This window comes from Arabidopsis thaliana, assembly GCF_000001735.4.
Source record: "Arabidopsis thaliana chromosome 1 sequence".
In the NCBI taxonomy this organism is placed as follows: domain Eukaryota; kingdom Viridiplantae; phylum Streptophyta; class Magnoliopsida; order Brassicales; family Brassicaceae; genus Arabidopsis; species Arabidopsis thaliana.
In genome coordinates, this window is record NC_003070.9 from 12,841,635 (window position 1) to 12,862,855 (window position 21,221).

The following is a 21,221-nucleotide window of genomic DNA, read 5'->3' on the forward strand; positions in this document are numbered from 1 at the left end:
AATAAAGTGGTGTGATGTGTAAGAACCACAGTCACACAGAGTAAGCTTCTGTTGGAAGAACAATGCAAGGCTACTCAACAAAAGGTTCAAGGGAACCGATGATAGGTCGTCAACGAGACGTGGAGAAAAGTTTGTTTCAAAAGGAAGAAACAAACGTGGCGACAAAAGTCAAAATACGGCTGACAAATGGTGTGACTTTTGTACGTGTGACGATCACAATGAGAGTGATTATTTGAGAAAGCAACACAGGGATGTTAGCTTGCCTACGGGTGTGAAGCTGCTTACCTAAGAGAGAGGGAGCAGAGTTCAGTTCGGTTGCAAAGATAGCCGACGAAAACGTGAAGAGATTTTCACGCACAAGACGTCAAAAAGACGTGGTGGTGATCAAAGGAAGACACCAAGCAAAAAGGAGAGATGCTTACCTAAGAGTGAAAGGAAGCATTGGCTGGTTATAGTGATAACCAAAGAAGACGTGGAGGAGGTCACGCACAAGGTAACATGTTGTTTAGTGCAGTTGAAGAATGATTTGGATTCACTAACAATGTCAGAACTTCTTGGTATCTTAAAAGCACAAGAAGCGAGAGTAACTGCAAGAGAAGAAAGCACAAAAGAGGGAGCATTCTATGTTCGTTCCAAAAGAAGAGAATCCGGTTTCAAACAAGACAACACCAACAGCCGTGTCAATCAAGACAAAAAATGGTGTGGTTTTTACAAGAGTAGCAAACACACAGAAGAGGAGTGTCGAGAGAAACCGAAAAATGACGATCATGGCAAAAATAAGAGAAGTAACATCAAGTGTTACAAGTGTGGGAAGATCGGCCATTACGCAAATGAGTGTCGCTCGAAGAACAAAGAGAGAGCTCATGTAAGTCTTGAAGAAGAAGACGTAAATGAAGATCATATGTTGTTTAGTGCAAGTGAAGAAGAACCAACAACGTTAAGAGAAGATGTTTGGTTGGTAGATAGTGGCTGCACAAACCATATGACGAAAGAAGAGAGATACTTTTCAAACATCAACAGAAGTATCAAAGTCCCGATTAGAGGCGGAAATGGAGATATAGTCATGACAGCCGGTAAAGGAGATATTACCGTCATGACAAGGCATGGCAAAAGAATCATCAAGAATGTTTTCTTAGTGCCTGGTTTGGAGAAGAACCTATTGAGCGTTCCTCAAATCATCTCAAGCGGCTACCGAGTACTTTTTTTCAAGACAAGAGATGCATCATCTAAGATGCAAATGGCAAGGAGATCAAAGTGATGAAGGAGGCATGTAAAGCGTGTAATCTTGGGAATCAATCACGCAAGAGCTTTCCAAAAGAATCTCAAACGAAGACAAGAGAAAAGCTTGAGATTGTGCATACGATGTGTGCGGACCGATGCAACACCAATCGATCGATGGAAGTCGTTACTATGTGCTGTTTTTGGATGATTATACTCACATGTGTTGGGTATACTTCCTAAAACAAAAGTCGGAGACGTTCGGAACGTTCAAGAAATTCAAAGCATTAGTGGAGAAACAATCAAACTGTTCCATCAAGACGTTGAGATCCGATGGAGGTGGTAAATTCACTTCACGAGAATTCAATCAATTCTGTGAAGAAGAATGAATCAATAGGCAAGTGACTTTGCCTTACTCACCACAACAAAATGGTGCAGCAGAACGCAAGAATAGATCATTAGTGGAGATGGCAAGATCAATGCTTGTTGAGCAAGACTTACCCCTCAAGTTATGGGCAGAAGCGGTATATACCTCAGCGTATTTGCAAAATCGCTTACCATCAAAAGCAATAGAAGATGATGTGACGCCTATGGAGAAGTGGTGTGGACACAAACCAAACGTGTCACACTTGAGGATGTTTGAAAGCATATGCTACATGCATATACCGGATCAGAAAAGAAGAAAGCTAAAAGCTAAAGCAAAGTGTGGTATTCTCATCGGCTATAGCAATCAAACCAAAGGCTATAGAGTGTTCTTACTAGAAGATGAGAAGGTGGAAGTATCAAGAGATGTCGTTTTTCAAAAAGACAAGAAGTGGGATTGGGATAAACAAGAAGAAGTTAAGAAAACTTTTGTCATGTCCATCAACGACATACAAGAGTCAAGAGATCAACAAGAGACATCCAGCCATGTTTTGTCTCAAATCGATGATCATGCTAACAATGGAGAAGGAGAAACCTCAAGTCATGTGTTATCCCAAGTCAATGATCAAGAAGAACGAGAAACTTCAGAGTCACCAAAGAGATACAAGTCCATGAAAGAGATCTTGGAAAAGGCACCAAGAATGGAGAATGAAGAGGCGGCTCAATTCATAGAAGCTTGTCTCGTTGCGAATGAAGAACCACAAACTTATGATGAAGCTCGTGGTGATAAAGAATGGGAAGAAGCCATGAATGAGGAGACAAGGATGATCGAGAAAAACAGAACATGGAAACTAGTAGACAAACCGGAGAAGAAAAATGTGATAAGCGTGAAGTGGATCTATAAGATCAAGACGGATGCAAGCGGAAATCACGTCAAGCACAAGGCAAGACTAGTTGCGAGAGGTTTTTCTCAAGAATATGGAATCGATTATCTTGAGACATTCGCCCCTGTCTCGAGATATGATACAATACGAGCTTTACTTGCGTATGCGGCTCAAATGGAGTGGAGATTGTATCAAATGGATGTGAAGTCGGTGTTTCTAAACGGAGAGCTTGAAGAAGAAGTTTATGTCACACAACCACCTGGGTTTGTGATAGAAGGCAAAGAAGAGAAGGTGTTAAGGCTTTACAAAGCTTTATATGGTCTTAAGCCAGCTCCACGTGCATGGTATGAAAGAATTGATTTTTACTTCATTCAAAATGGTTTTGCAAGAAGCATGAATGATGCAGCCTTGTACATCAAGAAGAAAGGAGAAGACGTGTTGATCGTTAGCTTGTACGTCGATGATCTTATCATCATTGGAAGCAACACTCATCTCATCATCAACATTCAAGAAGAACATGAAGGACGAGTTCGAGATGACAGATCTTGGTTTGCTAAACTGCTTCCTTGGAATGGAAGTAAATCAAGATGACAGTGGCATTTTTCTTTCACAAGAAAAATATGCAAACAAACTTATTGATAAGTTTGGGATGAAAGAGAGCAAGAGTGTAAGCACCCCACTTACACCACAAGGGAAAAGAAAAGGAGTAGAAGGTGACGACAAAAAATTTGCAGATCCAACAAAGTACCGGAGCATTGTCGGAGGATTGCTCTATCTATGTGCATCAAGACCTGATGTGATGTACGCAAGTTCTTACCTATGAAGGTACATGTCATCACCAAGTATACAACACTATCAAGAAGCCAAACGAGTGTTGAGATACGTCAAGGGAACGTCAAGCTTTGGAGTACTCTTTACAAGCAAAGAGACACCAAGATTAGTTGGCTACTCAGACAGCGATTGGGGTGGTTCTCCGGAAGACAAGAAAAGCACCACAGGTTATGTCTTTAGTCTTAGCGGTGGCACAATCAACGGCGGAAGCAGAGTACATAGCAGTGTGTGCAGCGACAAACCAAGCTATATGGTTCAAAGAAGGTATTCCCATCTTATGTGACAACAAGTTAGCAATAGCGATTGGAAGGAATCTGGTGTACATAGAAGAACGAAGCACATCGAGATCAAGTATCATTTCGTGAGAGAAGCCGAGCACAAAGGACTCATTCAACTTGAGTATTGCAGAGGAGAAGATCAACTCGCAGACATACTCATAAAGGCACTGAACGTTTCAAGGTTTGAAGATCTCAAAAGGAAGCTTGGAGTGAAGCCGAGATATGATTAAGGGGGAGTGTTGAAGTATAATCAAATCTCGTATAAGTCAAAGTCACATTCGTATAAGTTAGTTATTAAGTTAAGAGTCATGAGTTATAAGTTATGTCTTTTCATTAAGAGTCGTGTCTTCTCACCACAGTGTTTCGTTTCATATAAGTATAGATCGAGTCTTGTTTCTGTAACACATCACAACAATCGAGTTTTGTAATACAATCAAGTCAATAAGATTGATTACATTCATACTCTGTTTTTTCGTTCTTACTTTGTTCTTCTTTCAAAACAAAACATTAACATTATCTAATTCCTAAAAGAAAAAAGTACAATTTCTTAAATACTACATTAACACAAACAATTGATTATATATTTTATACAACACATATATTAAAATATAAAATTCTGCACGTACATGCGAGTCAAAATCTAGTGTATATATATATAATTCATAAAATATTAAACATTGAATTGTCTTAAACTATACTATTGTAAACAAATATTCGAGTACATAATGAAATATTGGGTCAATTGGTTTGATGAATAAAATGAGTTGATAGATCAAATGAAATATTGGGTCAATTGGTTTGATGAATAAAATGAGTTGGGTTGTAATAGTTAATGTTTTCAATGGTTTACCCAATTAACCCATCAAGTTTTGTAAAATTGAATTAAACCAACTAAAATCTTCCCGTGATTTCCTCCCCAAAAAAAGGTAAACCTGTGATTTTCCCGTCTAAAGCGTAAATCCGTATTTTTCCAGCCAAAAACTTAAATCCTTATTTTCCCGCCAAAAAAATATATCCGTATTTTCCCGCCAAAAAAATAACCATATAATTTTCCTGCCAAAAATGTAAACCCGTAATTTTCCCGCCAAAAACGTTAACCGTGAGGTTCCCACAAAAAAAACGTAAACCCGTGAGTTTCTTGCAAAAAACCGTAAAGCCGCAATTTCCTGTCCAAAAACGTAAACTCGTAAAAAATTGTGAATCCGTAAATATCCCAAATTTGATGATAATGAATTAATGATGATGATAATTATTTATTATTTTTATAATAATTAATAATTAAATTATTACTTAAATGGGTTAATTCATTTAACAACTCAACCCATAACTTAACCCATAACTCATTTAACCTTAAACTCATTTGATTATCAGTTGAGTTGAGTTGGGTTACCCATATTGATACCTCTAGGTGTGCCTATAGGCAATAAAAAAACATTTGTTTCATGTTCCGAAAAATATAAACACATTTTTAGGGCCCCCAAATCTTGTAAATATAGTGTATCAGAGTGGTTTTAGAGGACTCTTTTATTTCGTGAGCACCCAAGTTCGAGTCTTTTGAACAATTTTTTTTTACTTATATACACAATTAGGCTTTAAAAAAAGAAAATTGAGAATGGATTAAGAGAGATAGTTTATTGAGACACAAGGAAAGATAATTGTATCTTATTAGTTATTTATTACTGTTTTGTTTTGAATAATTTATATGGTTTGAAAAAAAAAATCGATTTATTTTATTTGAAAAGTTCTATATATTTATTTTTTCTTCTTGATCCCAATTTTAGCTTTGCCTTAAGCCTTGGCACGTGTTGCAGCGGGATAACTTATGAAGAACCGAGACAGTGCTTTTAAGGATAGAATACGAAAGTAATCTTGAGTGTCAATGGATCTCAAGAAAGACAATCGTAGCTCGAAATTCTAATATTATTGGACTTCAAAGACTTCGTTTGAGAATACTTTTCTCAGTGCTTATCAAAAGCTCTTTAATATTATTAATCAAATCAACAACCGAATAATACAATAGGCCTAAGATGGCTATATATAATAAAAGCTCAAAACCCTAAAAATAGAATATTCTAGAATAAATAACTAAAAGATAACAATAATAGATATTTGAAAATATTCCAAATATCTTGCTGCATCAACACGACACTGGAAGTAGAGCACAACACTTAGACAATAAGCTATCATTATAAACTATACGAACAACACTTTGAATAATAGAGAACACAAACTACAGTTAGATTACAAAGTACGGTTAAATTACTATTTCTCCCTAAGTTAATTTTTACGTTTATTATAAAGTGGGTTAAGTTGAAGTTTGGCCACAAAACAAATTAAAAGCCCAACACAGTAGACTGCATCTTCTCCAATCTACACAAGCACGATTCCGATCAACATCACCAGCCATAGACAATGGCGACTAAGGCCATCTCCAAAGGCTACAGTTTCGCTTCTACTTGGAAATAGGTAATCTGAGCTCGGCTTTGATCAATTGAATGATGCTCGGTTTTATTGAAATATACTGAATTGTAATTAGCGTGTTGCAGAGAGCTCCTTTGACAGAGAAGCAACAAGCAACTATTGTTTCTTTATCCCACGCATTTGCTGAATGGCCATTTCCTCCCAATCTTGTGAGTCTGAGGATGTTTTGGTTAATACGAATCAGGTTGTTATTCCTTCTCTAATGCTTAGCACATTTGCACATCTAGCAGTAAATTAGGATTATTATCGAATCATTCAGACTATGACTTGTTTTTCTATGATCATGTTTGAGTAGTTTTCTTGTTAGGGTTACAGTTTCTCATTAGGGATTTAGATGATTTAGTAGATTGCCTCCTTGCTAGGTTATCTGTAGGATTCTTCATCTTGATTGTTCTTAATGCTAGTTCTAGTGTAGCTAACTAGAAATTGATCTTAGATAATAAGTATACCCACCATAGGTACCTGCTACCAGAACTATCATAGATGGGCCTAAGTATTTAAGAAAGAACAGGTAGGCTCATAGAAGGTCTCTGGTTTAGATACTGAGGTGAACTAATCAAACTTGATAATAATGCATGTTTAAGTATAAGATTTCAACGCTCCACTGGAAATCTTAGCTCTAGGCATAGTGAGTTTCGTGGAACACCACTGGTTATTCTAATATTAAAGTTTGAGTTTAAGAACGGTTCGATAACAACCTAGCTATTACTATATCTACTAATCATTTGTTTCCTGAGAATACCCTAAGCCTAACGCTTTTTATCTTGTCTTACAACCTCACAATTTGTTATTGCTTACTTTTTGTTTCTTTTTATTTTCATTATTATTTTACTTAGCTTAATTCGATAACCATTAGTTTATTGCGTGATTTGAGAACTTTGTGAATTCGGTCCCTAAGTTTTGTAACTGACCTCTTTATTTGAGAGAGTGGTCTAAGAATTAATTTAACCTACATCAAATTTGGCGCCGTTGCCGAAGTTCTCTTTGATTCACCATTAGACTAGGTGTAGAATCTAGACTAAGTTTTTATTTTTCTTTCTTTTGTTACTCACGCATTTTCTTTCTTCTTTTTCTTGTGACAGGAGAGCTAAAAGATGGAATGCAACAAACTGCTGGCAGATTTCGACGACAGTGTCGAACGACACCAACAGAGTGTCGATCGACACCATCTGCAAACCAAACCAGCTACCATAGGCGACTTCAACGATCGCTGATCTTTTCTACTCAAATCGATCAACGATCCAGCTACCTCCTTTTGCAAGAGAAGAATTTGCTATTCCTGCCTACTATAATCTTATTCCACGAGGAAAGTTTCGAAGAGCTCCTGATGAATCACCACTAGATCATCTGGAAGTCTTCGAAGACTTAGTGTCCTCAATCAAAGCAGATGGTGTACAAGCTGATTATCTTCTTTGAAAAGTCCTCCCCCACTCTCTCGCGGGCAGAGGAACATCATGGTTGTGATAACTCGAAGCAGGTTCATTGACGAATTGGACGGACACAAAGAACGCATTCATGAACCACTTCCTTGATGATTCAATTACAGAATTATTGCGGGAGAAGATCTCTTCGTTTTCTCAAGATCCAACAGAAAGTTTGAAGGGAACTTGGATCAGATTCAAATCCTATCAGAGGGATTGCCCACAACATGGTTTCCAAGAAGGCCAGCTCATCAACATATTCTTCCGCGAAATCGATAGGCAGTATCGATTTTGTTTTGATGGTGCGAGTAATGGCAATTTCATGACAAAATCTCCAAGTGAAGCACTGGTTCTTATCAACAATGCTGTCACAAGTCTCTCAACACAGGACATAGATAGTAGTTGGAGAAAATTGGCTAAGGATCCCATCATTAGTAGAGAGGAACAAGGATCTACACACATTGCTTCTCCAGCTATCCCTGCTTTCATCCAAGCCCACCCACCACCCATTGCTAAGAGTAGAACTGAAGCCATACTAGAGGAATTACTCGGACTGCTAAAGACCGATATTCCGCAACTGCGAACAGAAATCAGGAAACGCGAGAAGTCTGCTTTTACAAAAGAATCTATTAATTCAGTTGAATCAGTGTAGATCATATATAACCCATCAACTAGGGAAAGGCTGATATGTATCAAATGTATATCAACCAGGTATACGCTGCAATACACCAAGAGTTGCTTCCGATTTTAGCAAAAATGAAACTCTAGTTGCAAAACCCATCAACAATGACCATACTTTTCAAACCGATCAAGTAAGTCAATTTCTCCGCAACTTTATCAACCATGTAAATTTTCATTTGGCTGCTTTCATATGTGGAGTCACTTTTTCTAATACCTTATGTTTGATCCCAAATCTCTTGCTAATTTGAATACTAAATGTGCATCATGATCCTATGTATATTCAGGACAAATATTGTGGAAGCTCATACTCAAGTGGAGTCTTTGCTCAAAGCTGAGTACTCAGCTGAAGAAGAAGCCAATATCAATATGATTTCCATTCAGGATTTGCAAACCCATCTCGACAATTTCCTTTAAGGTCTCATACAACTTGGTCAGCACTCAATCTAATTACGGTCAAAAAGAGTAGATCTTATGCTTATATAAAATTATCGGTCATGTTCTTTTTTGGTTGCTTGCTTCATCGGAGTTTCTATCAAGACAAATTTTTTTTAAAAAAGAAGCAAATACATATCAATGGAATGTAATTTGGGTTATACTCACAATCATATTAACATGGTATGATGATGATAAGCTCATGTGCCATAACGAGGTAATTTTTTTTATTTTTTTTGTGTATAAATGGAATGCTGGTTTTCCATGAATAGTCCACACTCTAAAACATGACTCAGACCCTACTTTTTCTTGATCAAATAAAAGGAAAATTTTTATAGAGTTTCTTAGGAAGAATCGTTTCTCTAACGCAGAGGAAGCTTTGCGTAATGAACTTAATAACCGCTCTGACATTAATGGCTTACTTCAGAAACTTGAGCTGGAGAATAAATATTCAATTAAAGAATCAAATGAAAGAGCTGCTGCTAATTGGGCGTATGTTTTTTTTGTTTTGTTTCGGTTTGATTCTTTCGCGTTATACAGTTTTTCGGTTTAAAAGAAATTGAAACCATATAGAAATCGCATGTAAATCGGTTTGGATGCGGTTTGGTTTTTACGGTTTTGTAAAAACTGAAACCATATAAAACCATATATATTTTGGTTCTGTTTGGTTTCAGTTTAGTTACGATTTTTGTAGGTTATTCCATGTTTTTAATTCAATGCATAATAGAAAGTAAATGTAGAATAATTATGATACTATTTATAATCATAATATAAATTGGACGATATAATTTTATATAACTATTCTTAGTCTCAATCAAAACCAATAAAAACATTCGGTTGTACGGTTTTTACTCAAACCAAACCTAAACCGAAAGCTTAAGAAAAATGGTAGTCAAATGAGTTTTAGCCACAACCATAACCATCTATTTGGTTTGGTTTGATTCGGTTTTTCGGATTTTGGTTATTTTGCCCACTTATACGTTAATAAGTCATGGATATTTTTGTTAAACATGTAAGACCATCTCCATCGCACATAAAATGATGGTCTTTAGTATTAGAAAATATTATAAAAAGAGAACAGTAGTCATTTTTAATTACAGACGGTTTACCCAAAGACATTTGAATACTCTTTCTTTTATATGGTTCTCCCTGTTTCAACTCCTCATTTGTTTTCATATTTTGAATAAATTAAATAATTAAATTAAATAAAAAATATTATATTAAATTTTAAAGATACATTTATCAGTAGTTAACTAATGCAAATGCTCTTCGCCACATAAATCTTGCACTTTCTCCAGCTATATATACCGCCAAAAAAAATATAGACATTTTATTCATATATTAGTCCAACCGAACATTACATGACTTTCTTCTTCCCACGGCTTTTAATTTTGTCTATAGTTTCATTTCCCAAAACACTTGGCTGTTTTCATTATTTTTTACTCGTAATATTTGTTAATCAACAAGTAACAGTCTTTTTAATTAAAATTAACTCCCACTGCCGCATAAACTCTTCAATTTCTCCGGGCAGCTGTTTCAAATTTTAGATACCACAACTTTAGTCCAACCAAACCTCCTTGACTTTATACCCGCGGTTTCATTTTTGTCTTTAATACCGTTTCCCAAAAACACTTAGCTGTTTTCTTACTGTAACATCCAAACGCGCTCTTTGCCTAACTGGCAACCAAATCTTGGTTAGGTTTCTATCTCTTTTTATAATACCCCTTTTACCCCTCTCTTCTTCTCATATATAACACAACACAACACAAACTCATACAGGCATCACTACTACCTCAAAGTCCTTTCGTACTTATCAAAGCTTTATTAGTCTCTTTGTTTTCTTGCTTCTACATTACAGAAATTAAATGGCTTCTTTTGTGATGGGATACTTCTTATTGTTCGCTGTTGCTTTCATGTGTTTGGATGCGAGAACGGACAAAACGCAAGATTATACGTCGTTTCAGTACCATAAAGGAGCTCTCCTCACCGGAGACGTTTCCATCAACCTAATCTGGTACGGTAAGTTTAAACCGTCGCAGCGTGCAATCGTAACCGATTTCGTTGCTTCCCTCTCGTCTTCCCGGAGATCGACCATGGCTCAAAATCCCTCAGTCGCCACGTGGTGGAAGACGGTGGAGAAGTATTACCAATTCCGCAAGATGACCACGACACGTGGACTCAGTCTCTCCCTCGGAGAACAGATCCTCGACCAAGGATACTCAATGGGAAAATCTTTAACAGAGAAAAACCTCAAAGACTTGGCCGCAAAAGGTGGCCAAAGCTACGCGGTTAACGTCGTGTTGACCTCAGCTGACGTGACGGTCCAAGGCTTTTGCATGAACAGATGCGGGTCACACGGGACTGGTTCCGGGTCAGGCAAGAAAGGATCAAGATTCGCTTACATCTGGGTTGGAAACTCAGAAACACAATGTCCAGGACAATGCGCGTGGCCATTCCACGCGCCGGTTTACGGACCGCAAAGCCCACCACTAGTGGCACCAAACAACGACGTTGGTTTAGACGGGATGGTGATTAACTTGGCGAGTCTCATGGCTGCGACGGCAACGAACCCGTTCGGAGATGGATATTACCAAGGGCCTAAAACGGCACCGCTTGAGGCTGGATCGGCTTGTACTGGAGTCTATGGGAAAGGTTCGTATCCTGGTTATGCTGGAGAGTTACTTGTGGATGCAACGACCGGTGGGAGTTATAACGTTAAGGGACTGAATGGGAGAAAATATTTGTTACCGGCTTTGTTTGACCCTAAAACAGATTCTTGCTCGACTCTGTTTTGAATACCTATTAGTATACGTTAGATACGATATTCTTTTATTTATACTTTATATATTCGTTTTTGTAATCTTCTTTAATCAGTATGTAATGAAATTATTTGTTATTGACTACAGCTTTCTTAAAGTTTCACATTATACGCATAATTCATGTTAGCAACTAGCAAGTAGCGATACATACGCATGAGCTTAGCTTTTCGGAAACGTGTTTTACCATAATCTCTCTACTACTTGAGATATATATGAACATGAGAGTGAAACCCTAATTTCACATCCAAATGTTTGTAGTGTTGCAATATAAATTTATGTTCACTTTCATCGTGGACAACATTTTAAAGCATAAAAATCATAGTTCACTTGACCTAAAAGGAAATTAATTTTGAAAAGTAGTTGCAAATATGTACATCTCACTTAATCGAAGCAAAAGTCTATTTTGGTCAGAAAAGCTTCATCGAAATCAGCTTACCTTGCATGATATAAATAAATGAAAATATACTTCGAATCATGCATGATATAGTCTGTGTAAACAGATTGCTCGTCTACGATAGGTAACAAAGTCATCAGAAGCACCCAGAATAGAAAAAGACCATAATCATAGGATTCATGAGTCGGATCAGATTTTGAAATACTGAGAAGAGAGTTTGGCTACGATCATGCATACTTGCATAGCGCATTAATCTTTATTTAACTTTTTTTTTTTTTTTGTTAAATCTTGGATTCTGTTACCCACATTGAAGCTTAAATCCCAGCTTATACTTTATGCATTTAAGAGTCATAAGACCTTTTGATTTGTTAAGATCATAAATCTGTTTCGATAATTGCAAAAAGTGTACTAAAGTATTAATGTCTTAATTTATAATCTGAGTAGAAAAGTCTTGTACGTAACTCCTTACACATTAATAGATTTGGTATATATATATATATACTAGATCATAACCCGTGCTATACAGCACGGGCATTTATAAATTAAATTGTATATTTTGTTTGAATTACATAAGAAATAGTATAGTATAAAAGTGATGTCATAATATTTTTTAATGTTTTTACTATTTGCATATAATGCTGCATTAGATTGACTTTGTTTAAAAATATTATTTTTATAATAAATACAACATATGTAGTTTTAAGTAAATGTATAAAATTTGTATACAAGTTGCTTTGGTAAAAAACATGTTTCCTTTGTATTAGAAGATCTAATTTTTGGGCTAACTTATAATTAGTCTTTGTATAGTATTTTGGTTATATTTGTGGACCTAATTGGACCCTATAAGATTATCTTTGATAGGGCTCACGAAAAAACGGACCCGATAACCAATCAAATATCCGAACCAAATAACCGGGTTAGGGCGGGTTAGAATTTTAGGAAATTTCCTTATTGGGTAGAGTTGTAGTAAACCCGTGGATATCCGATTGGTCCAGAAATTACCCGTTACCCAAAAAGGGTATTCAAAAACCCAAACATTAATTTAATATCCAAAATATTAATTATATTTAATCGTAATATAATCTAATTATCTAAGATTATAATTATAAATCTAAATATGTCAATTAATTTTGGACCTAAATATCCAAAACAACTAAACTATTCAAAAATTATTTGTTATGTTTGTCAAAATTTAGTAAAATATATTCAAATATAATTAAATTTATTAAAACTTAACAAATTTAAAAGCTTTTTTGTTTGGAGACCATCTATCTACAAACAAATACCCGTTTCTATTTTTTGGGTATTTTAGGGCATGAAACTTTTTATCCAAACAGACCCAAACCCAAATGGACCCGACCCGAACCCGAACCAAATATTTAGAATTATTCTATTGGGTAGTAAATAATATACCCATTAATCCCAAACCCGAACGGGTTCTACCCGAACTCGAATGAGTTACTCATATGCCAGCCCTATTCTCTAATTTAATTATCTAAAAACTCCCCAAAAAACATATATTTTGCTGACTACTTTTTATTCAAAAAATTTTACATCCTCTTCTGCCAAAATTATTCATAAGACATCCCAAAACCCTTGGAATAATGATTCCATGAATGAAGAATCTTAATTTGAATATACCAAGAGATTTTGAAAGGTTTTAAGTTTTTGATAGGTGTGTATGTGAGAAGGTACATACATCGTGATGGTAATCTACCTATTTATAATTTTAATCTGCAGTATACCGCAGGTAGGCTTATATTTTAGTTAAACTAAAAACTTTTATTGTAAAGATAATTACAAATATATGATATTATTTTATTTGATTTTAAATGTATAGTAAACTGCGAGTTGTATATGTTTTGTCGATATTATTTAGATTGTTTAGTGTTTAAAATTATACACTTGTATTTTGATTGTTAATTTTAGAGTTTCACCTTTAGTATACCATCTTGTATTAATATCGATCTAAACCTGTCAATTCTAGGATTTTCCAGCTTGTATTAAAAATTGAATAACATCATACACATAAAAAATCTAATATGTTATTAATTATTGTAGTATATAAGATTATGAATTTCAAAAATAAAATATGAAATTGAATATAAATATTCAAATTATGATCCAGTACTCAGTAGAAAGTTTTCTTAAATCTATTTTTGACCCGTTATAATATTTTTTTATGTATTGAAAAGTTTATATTCATTTTTAAAAATTCAAATTATGGTATATGCGAAAAAATCTAATTATTTGTTTATAACGATGATATTTCGCAAAATTATAATCATATAAAGATGAGAGGTGAACTATAATAATTAATCAAAAAATTAATATGATAATTTAGATATCAAATCTAATTTGTTGATTTTAATTGGTTATTTTTTTAGAAAGTAATAATGTATTTTGTTTTTTAATTAAATTAGTATTTTACTTTTTAATTTTTAAAGAGATGAATTAATTTACTTTTTAAATTTTCTTTCTAATGGCATACCTATGTAATTACTTACAAAAAATAAGGTTACATTTAAAATGTACTTCCCAAATAATATAGTAGGATATGTTTTTCAAAAGTTAACATATAGATTTATTTTTTTGTCATCTGGGATTTATATATTGATCTTTTGAAATAACCAAAACATCTTACAAATACCGGAACGAAGCTATACCAAAAAGAGCTTCCAACTACACTAAGTCATTTATAGAAACATGACCTATACAAAAGAATGAGACTCCCAAAAGGAGCCCATGAAAGCGATCAGATAGAGGATAGAACTCTCTCATTAGCAAAGAGATCGTTGAGCCACGAGGGGTGACTAGAGGCGATATAGGAGCGAATTCTATATCCCTTAGAAACACTTTGCGCGATGAGACGAGCTCCTCTATTCGCTTGGTAACCTACCTTATCAAACTTCCAAGACTGAAACCTTTCCAACAACCCCAAAAGTTCCAGCGCTTCCCCTTTGAAGGATGGCCAAGCTTTTGGCCTTAGAACACATCCCACCAAAGAAGCATCCTCAGTTTCTAGAATTACCTTTGTGATACCGAGACTTAGCAGACTTTCCAAAGACCAGAAGGCAGCTTGGAAGGATGCTGAATCTTTGTCTCTAATGTTGGGGATAGCGTTGCGGCTGTGTAGTAACACTACTCCCCTTTCATCTCTTAAGACCCATGAACACCCCAACAAAGAGTTCCCAGCTGACCAAGCACATCCCACATTGCATTTGAGCCAAGAACTAGGTGGGGGTTTCCACACATTCGGACAAGTGGCACTAGGCGTGACAGTTCTCCCTAACTCCACCACGGGGGAACTCGTGTTCTCTCCAACAGAACCATGAATTGTCTCTGAAACTTGAGCCGCAAACCATTCCTGCACATCATCATCAATCTTGCTAATAGTATCACTTGCCAAGAACTGATTCCCTTCAAAAAACAAGGAGTTCCTATTTTTCCAGATTCTCCAAATGATCCATGGGAACTTTTTCTTTAAAAGAGATGGCCAATTCCTGTTATCTCTATTAATAAGAAGATGATTAATGTTGGAGAAAACAGAACCTTTGTCAAAACCAAACTCTGGCGATGGATAATCAGACAAAGCCCAAATCTGTCTCGCAATAGGGCAGGAAAACAGAACATGATTAATAGTTTCATCACTTCCGCCACACCCTTGACAAACATTATCCAACCTCATCCCTCTCCTGTTCAAACGATCAGCTACCGGTAAGGCACCACTCAGAGCTTTCCAGAGAAAGACCTTGATCTTAGGGTCAGTTTGAAGTTTCCAGGCCTGATCCTTCAGCGTGTTGATAGAAGGAAAATTTGAAGCATCTCTCCTAACCTTCGAGTTTTGAATTTGGCAAGCCAACCAGTAGGCAGATTTCACAGAGAAGTCCCCACTTTTGTTATGTCTCCAAACTAGAAAATCTTCTTGAGAGACAAGAGGCTTTTTCTTCCTTATCTTTAAGATATCTCCCGGGAAAAAATGCTCTTCAAGCTTATGGATATCACAGTCTCTATTTCTAAAGTCAATCAGGTCTTTGACTCTTAGCTCAATGTTGATTATAGGGTTCATTATCCAAGGCATTCTGACAGCCCCATCTTCAATCCAAGGATCCATCCACACTCTAATTGAATTGCCATTGCCCACTCTTTTTAGAAGACCTTTTTTCAGGAGCTCTCTACCATGAAGGATACTTCGCCAAGTGAAGGACGACCTGCTTCCCAGACCTGCCTCCAAGAAATCGCAGAGAGGGAAATACCTGGCCTTCATAATAGAAGAAAAAAGACTATCCGGAAATTGAATCAATCTCCAAGCCTGTTTAGCAAGAAGCGCCTCGTTAAAAAGCTGGATGTCTTTGAAACCAAGACCTCCTAACTCCTTCGACAAACACATCTTCTCCCAACTAACCCAATTAATCTTTTTCCCACCTTCAGTTGAGCTCCACCAAAAAGACGACATGGCACTAGAGAGGTTTTCACAAGTTGTCTTAGGCAGCTTAAAGCAGGACATAGCGAAGACTGGCATAGCTAAGGCGACAACTTTAAGAAGAACTTCTTTACCCCCCTGAGACAAGTTCTTTGTGAACCAACCAGAAAGCTTTGATTTGAGCCTATCTTTTAAGTAGTTTAAAAGGTCAATCTTTGAACCAGAGAAACATTCTGGAAGTCCCAAGTAAGTACCAGCCCCGCCTTCTTTAAAAATCCCCAACTTATCCTGAATCAACTTCTTTGTAACCTCATCCACTTTCACACCAAAGGAGATAGACGATTTGGATGGGTTAACAACCTGACCAGTAGCTGCACCGTAAGCAGCTAAAGTCTCTAACAGGACCTGAGATTCCTCTGCATTTGCTTTGCATATGAATAGACTGTCGTCAGCAAATAAGAGGTGATGGATCATCGGCCCTTCATTGTGAAACTGAATACCTGTCAATCTTCCAAGATGTTGCGCTTGATTTAGCAAATGAGTCAGACCTTCAGTACACATCACGAAAAGAAAGGGAGAGAGAGGATCTCCCTGTCTCAGACCTTTTTCAGGGACAATCATACCAAAAGCTTGATCATTAATGAGGACCGAATAGGTTACGGAAGAGACGCAAACCATGATCCAGTCAACCCACTTCAAATTGAACCCTAGCGCAATCAGTAATGCTCTTAAGTAGCTCCACTCAACTCTGTCAAATGCCTTAGACATATCTGATTTAACAGCCATGTAATCAGAGGAGAAGGAGGCATTGGTGTTGAGAGAGTGAACCATTTCGTGCGCCACCATGATGTTGTCAGTTATCAGCCTTTCAGAAACAAAAGCTGATTGCTGATCAGAGATGATTAGAGGCAGAAGAGGTTGTAAGCGCCTCACCAAAATTTTGGATATCACCTTGTAGATTACAGAACATAAGCTTATTGGTCTCAAATCTGTCATGAGAGATGGATGATGAATTTTGGGCAGCAGACAAAGATGTGTGTAATTCCATTCTTTTGGAAAGGAGCCGGAGACGAAGAATTCTTTCACTTCAGTAATCACCTTAGGACCGATAGTATCCCAATAATGCTGAAAGAAAAGACCCGACATGCCATCAGGACCAGGCGCACTTGAAGGTCTGATAAAGAACACCGCATCTTTGATCTCTTGGTCAGAGACAGGACTTATTAAACTCTCATTCATTTCCCTAGAGACTTTTCGCAACATTTCAGAAAACCAATCAGTGAAACTTGGAGGATTTGATGATTTGAAGAGTTTCTGAAAGTAAGAAGTGGCAACTTCCCCTTTTGCTGCCTCAGATTTTTGCTCATTCCCATTGATATCCAACAACATCTCTATTCTCTTTTTTGACCTATTGTCTTTGACTGAGGCATGAAAGAACTTCGTGTTTCTGTTCCCACTCTTCATCTAAAAAGCCCTGCTTTTCTGATGCCAATACAGCTCTTCTTCTTTGTAAGCTGAAACCAAATCTTGTTTGATTTCCCAAACCACCTGAAGACGGGGAAAGGAAGAAGACTGTTCCACTTCTAACGCATGTTCAATCTGGAAAATCTTGTCTTTGGAATTGAGGTTGTTAACCTTTTTCCATTGACTAAGAGATTTCCTACAAACCCTCAAACTGTCAGAAACACTTGAAACCCTCGTCACTGGACCATTAGACCAAGCCAAGGAGATAGCTTCTAGAACATTAGGCTTATTGAGCAACCGTTTGTCAAACCTGAACTGACCCCTGTAAGTGTCTTGAGATTCAATGAGCTTTATCATCACCGGTCTATGATCGGATCCCCTCCAATCCATAAAGGTCTGATTTGAAGCTGGGAATTGTGAGAACCAATCTTTGTTTCCGAAGGCTCTATCAAGCCTACTTTGAACCCAAATATCATATCTTCTGCCAGCCCAAGTGAACTTGTTCCCATGGGAAGCCATCTCAACCATATCACAAGCCTGTAACATCTCAGCAAAAGGCAAGAACACATTATCACTTCTCAAAGGCCCTCCAAGCTTTTCTCCATTATGCAATATGTCATTGAAATCTCCAACCATACACCAACTCTCTTTTCTGCCAATGCCGATTCTACTCAGCCTTTCCAAATTATCTTTTTTTAATTTAAAAACTGGATCCCCATATATACAAGAGCCAAAAAAAGAAACAGCACCAAACTGAACATGCATATCCATTAAGTTTTTATCAAAATACTTAAGATCCACCGTTACACCGCTTTTAATAAACAGGGCAAGACCACCACTCTTCCCCAACGGCTCTACTGTAAAAACCCGCTCATAGCCTAACCAAACTTGCATATCAACTAATACATTCCTACTATTCATAGACTCCATCAAGAACAACATCTCTGGGAAATGTTTTTGACGCATTTCTTTGAGACGAGGAATCACCAAATCTTGAGACCGTACCAGTCCTTGGCAATTCCAGCTGATGATGCTAATTGGGCGTTGGGCAATCCCCCCTTTGGGATCACCTCTGATGAATTAAGCTTTTTTGTTTTAGCAGAGCTTGTTCCTTCATTTACTGCTTTCCTTTTTTCTTTTTTTCCGACTTCCAGACCAACTTTTAACCCTATATCTACCCCATCTGGCAAGGGAGTTAGGAGCTTGAATTTCCTTGTGTTCTTCGAGGGTCTCTTCCTTGTTTTGTTCTTTTTAGTGTTAAACCCGGACGGACCAGCTTCAGAGAAACCAGTCCTAAAAGCCGATGGCTGACACTGAAAAGGTTGAGATAAACCAAGGAAGTTTACCAACTCAGAACTACCCACATGAACACTCGACTCCACCAACCAAGATCTGTCAGTATCAACTTGAGCTGCTGAACGGGAGTTGAGAGAAAGACCGGCTGATAATCCTTCATTAACCGCTGAGCTCTCACTTTCATAGCTGAAAACATTTCCTTTGTCCTTGTTGACTTCTCGGTGAATAATAGGAGGAGACTCAAGTCTGAGGATTGAGCTTTGAGCAACTGGATCTTTTTCAACTTCTCCCACAGATTTCTTCACACGATCCACTTTGAGGCTTAAGTCTTCTCCATTTGCAACCATTAGGTATTGGCGCATTCCTTCTAAGACTTCTGGGACTATCCTTGGTCTTCCAGTCAAAGAGTCAAGACCCACTTGATCTTCCCTTAACACCCCAAAAAGAGGAACAGACACTTTCAAAACCAAAGCCTTCTTCGGTTTTTCCACCAGTTTGCCCAATCTTCTAGCTCGAGCATCATCTTGTCTTTTTTTCACTAGAACAGGGCAGACATCCTTTTCATGAGTAAGCCTCTGACATTCATAACATCTTTTTTGGATCTTCTCATATTGGAAACGGACTACAGTAGCTTGAAGTTGTGACCTTTCAGGGTCGAAGGCTACTTCCGTAACCTGACCTATGAGGTTACCAAGGGATTTGATAGCTGGGACAGTGAAGTTGTTAATGGCCAAATTCCAAATTTGAACCTAGATAGGAATGAATTGTAGATAGTTTTCAGGGGGATTCTCATACCATCTGTCAATCGCAATAGACCACTCATCAAAGATTTGGGCACCTTTTCCCAGCACGTCTTTGAGATCGTGAGCATTCTCGAAAATGAACTGAAACTTCTCTCTAGTCAGAGCAATACCCTTCACTCTTCCTTCCTTCTGCCATTTCCTTGGCATATCTCGAATCAGACGCTTCATCTCTTGACAATCGGGATTGAGTAATCTCCCAACCAAACTCAGAGCATTTCTTTCACAAGAGGAGAATTCCGGTAGATCCGGCATATCAAACGGCTGATCTTCTTCTTCTTCTTGTAAAGACATAGCTAACATAGCTTTATCCATAGCCGAAGACATTGTTGAACACTTAAACCAACTAAAACGAACCCCTTAAAGAGAGTAAGAAGTCCACGGAGAGGAATCAGCCCAAACTCAAGGATCCAGGAACAAGCGGGGAAAGAAGATAAGACTTTCTAAGAGACTTACGAACAAACACTTGATAACTTGAAGATTAGAGCTAAAAAGAGAGGCGACTGCTAAACTTTGGACTAACTTAGAATAATACACGACTTATTTCCTCAAATGCTCTCTTCTCAACCCTAATGAAAGACATTAGACGAGAAAGAGGGTCCTATGCCTAAAAAGGGATTCCGTGAAAATTTTGGTCGAAGCTCTAAATTAACATATAGATTTGGTAGGTTGATTAAATAGCAAATTGGACTACTCACCAAATAAAGTAAAGCTAAAGGGCCCATTGGTTTTGACTGTTAATTTTGGCTTCAACTCTAAAAATTTGAGTTGCGGATAATTTGGTTGTAGAGACTTTGGCTTTGATTACGTTAACTATTAGTCTGATTGGCAACAGAAAGTTGTAAAAGCTGTAAATTTTATTATTTATTATTCTATATTAATTACAAACAAATTTGATATTTAAATATAATGTTTTCTAACAAACCAATAATAATTTCAAATGTAGATTATGTTATCAATTATTTTCTTAGTAAGTTTCAATTTGTTTTTTCTCCTTTTTTTTTTAGTTATTGAATGATTCTTAATCGATTATTATGACTAATAATAATAGTATTTTTCGAAAAATATAAATTTTTGAATGATTCTTTTTGGTTGAGTAGTTGTATAGTTTTGAGCAGTCAACAATCCATTAAAATATATTTCATTACGAACAAAAATAGCTGACAGAAAAATTATTTAATGAAATAATTGAATGACATAAATATCGACTGAATTATACATCTTATATAGAGATCTTTACATATGTATGTAATCATTGATTTATGCTATGTTTATTATTTATGTATATGAATTCTGAAGAATACTACTTAGACCAACAATAATGGGGATGATACAAATAAACTTATTATTTATGAAATGGATCTTAAAAGAAAAGGAAAATAATAATAATAATTAATTTATCAAAAAAATTGTGAAACAAGATATATATAAACTTG

General features: G+C 36.6%; 1 protein-coding gene and 5 pseudogenes across 6 annotated transcripts; 3 read left to right on the forward strand and 3 right to left on the reverse strand.

Annotated features, from left to right (window-relative positions):
- Positions 1–523: 523 nt before the first annotated feature.
- Positions 524–3,821, forward strand: AT1G35115 (annotated as a pseudogene; the record flags this gene model as incomplete). Its single annotated transcript has 1 exon — positions 524–3,821.
- Positions 3,822–4,462: 641 nt separating this feature from the next.
- AT1G35120 lies at positions 4,463–4,791 on the reverse strand (annotated as a pseudogene; the record flags this gene model as incomplete). The annotated part of the gene is made up of 1 exon: positions 4,463–4,791.
- A 613-nt stretch (positions 4,792–5,404) lies between these two features.
- On the forward strand, positions 5,405–8,876 carry AT1G35130 (annotated as a pseudogene; the record flags this gene model as incomplete). Its single annotated transcript has 4 exons — positions 5,405–6,040; positions 6,121–6,239; positions 7,138–8,288; positions 8,442–8,876.
- A 1,472-nt stretch (positions 8,877–10,348) lies between these two features.
- On the forward strand, positions 10,349–11,601 carry PHI-1 (Phosphate-responsive 1 family protein). The gene has a single exon (NM_103210.4). The coding sequence runs from the start codon at positions 10,455–10,457 to the stop codon at positions 11,382–11,384; it is 930 nt and encodes a 309-aa protein (NP_174746.1). The 5' UTR covers positions 10,349–10,454; the 3' UTR covers positions 11,385–11,601.
- A 1,772-nt stretch (positions 11,602–13,373) lies between these two features.
- AT1G35143 lies at positions 13,374–13,499 on the reverse strand (annotated as a pseudogene; the record flags this gene model as incomplete). Its single annotated transcript has 1 exon — positions 13,374–13,499.
- A 1,064-nt stretch (positions 13,500–14,563) lies between these two features.
- Positions 14,564–18,610, reverse strand: AT1G35146 (annotated as a pseudogene; the record flags this gene model as incomplete). Its single annotated transcript has 1 exon — positions 14,564–18,610.
- Between the last annotated feature and the right edge of the window lie 2,611 nt (positions 18,611–21,221).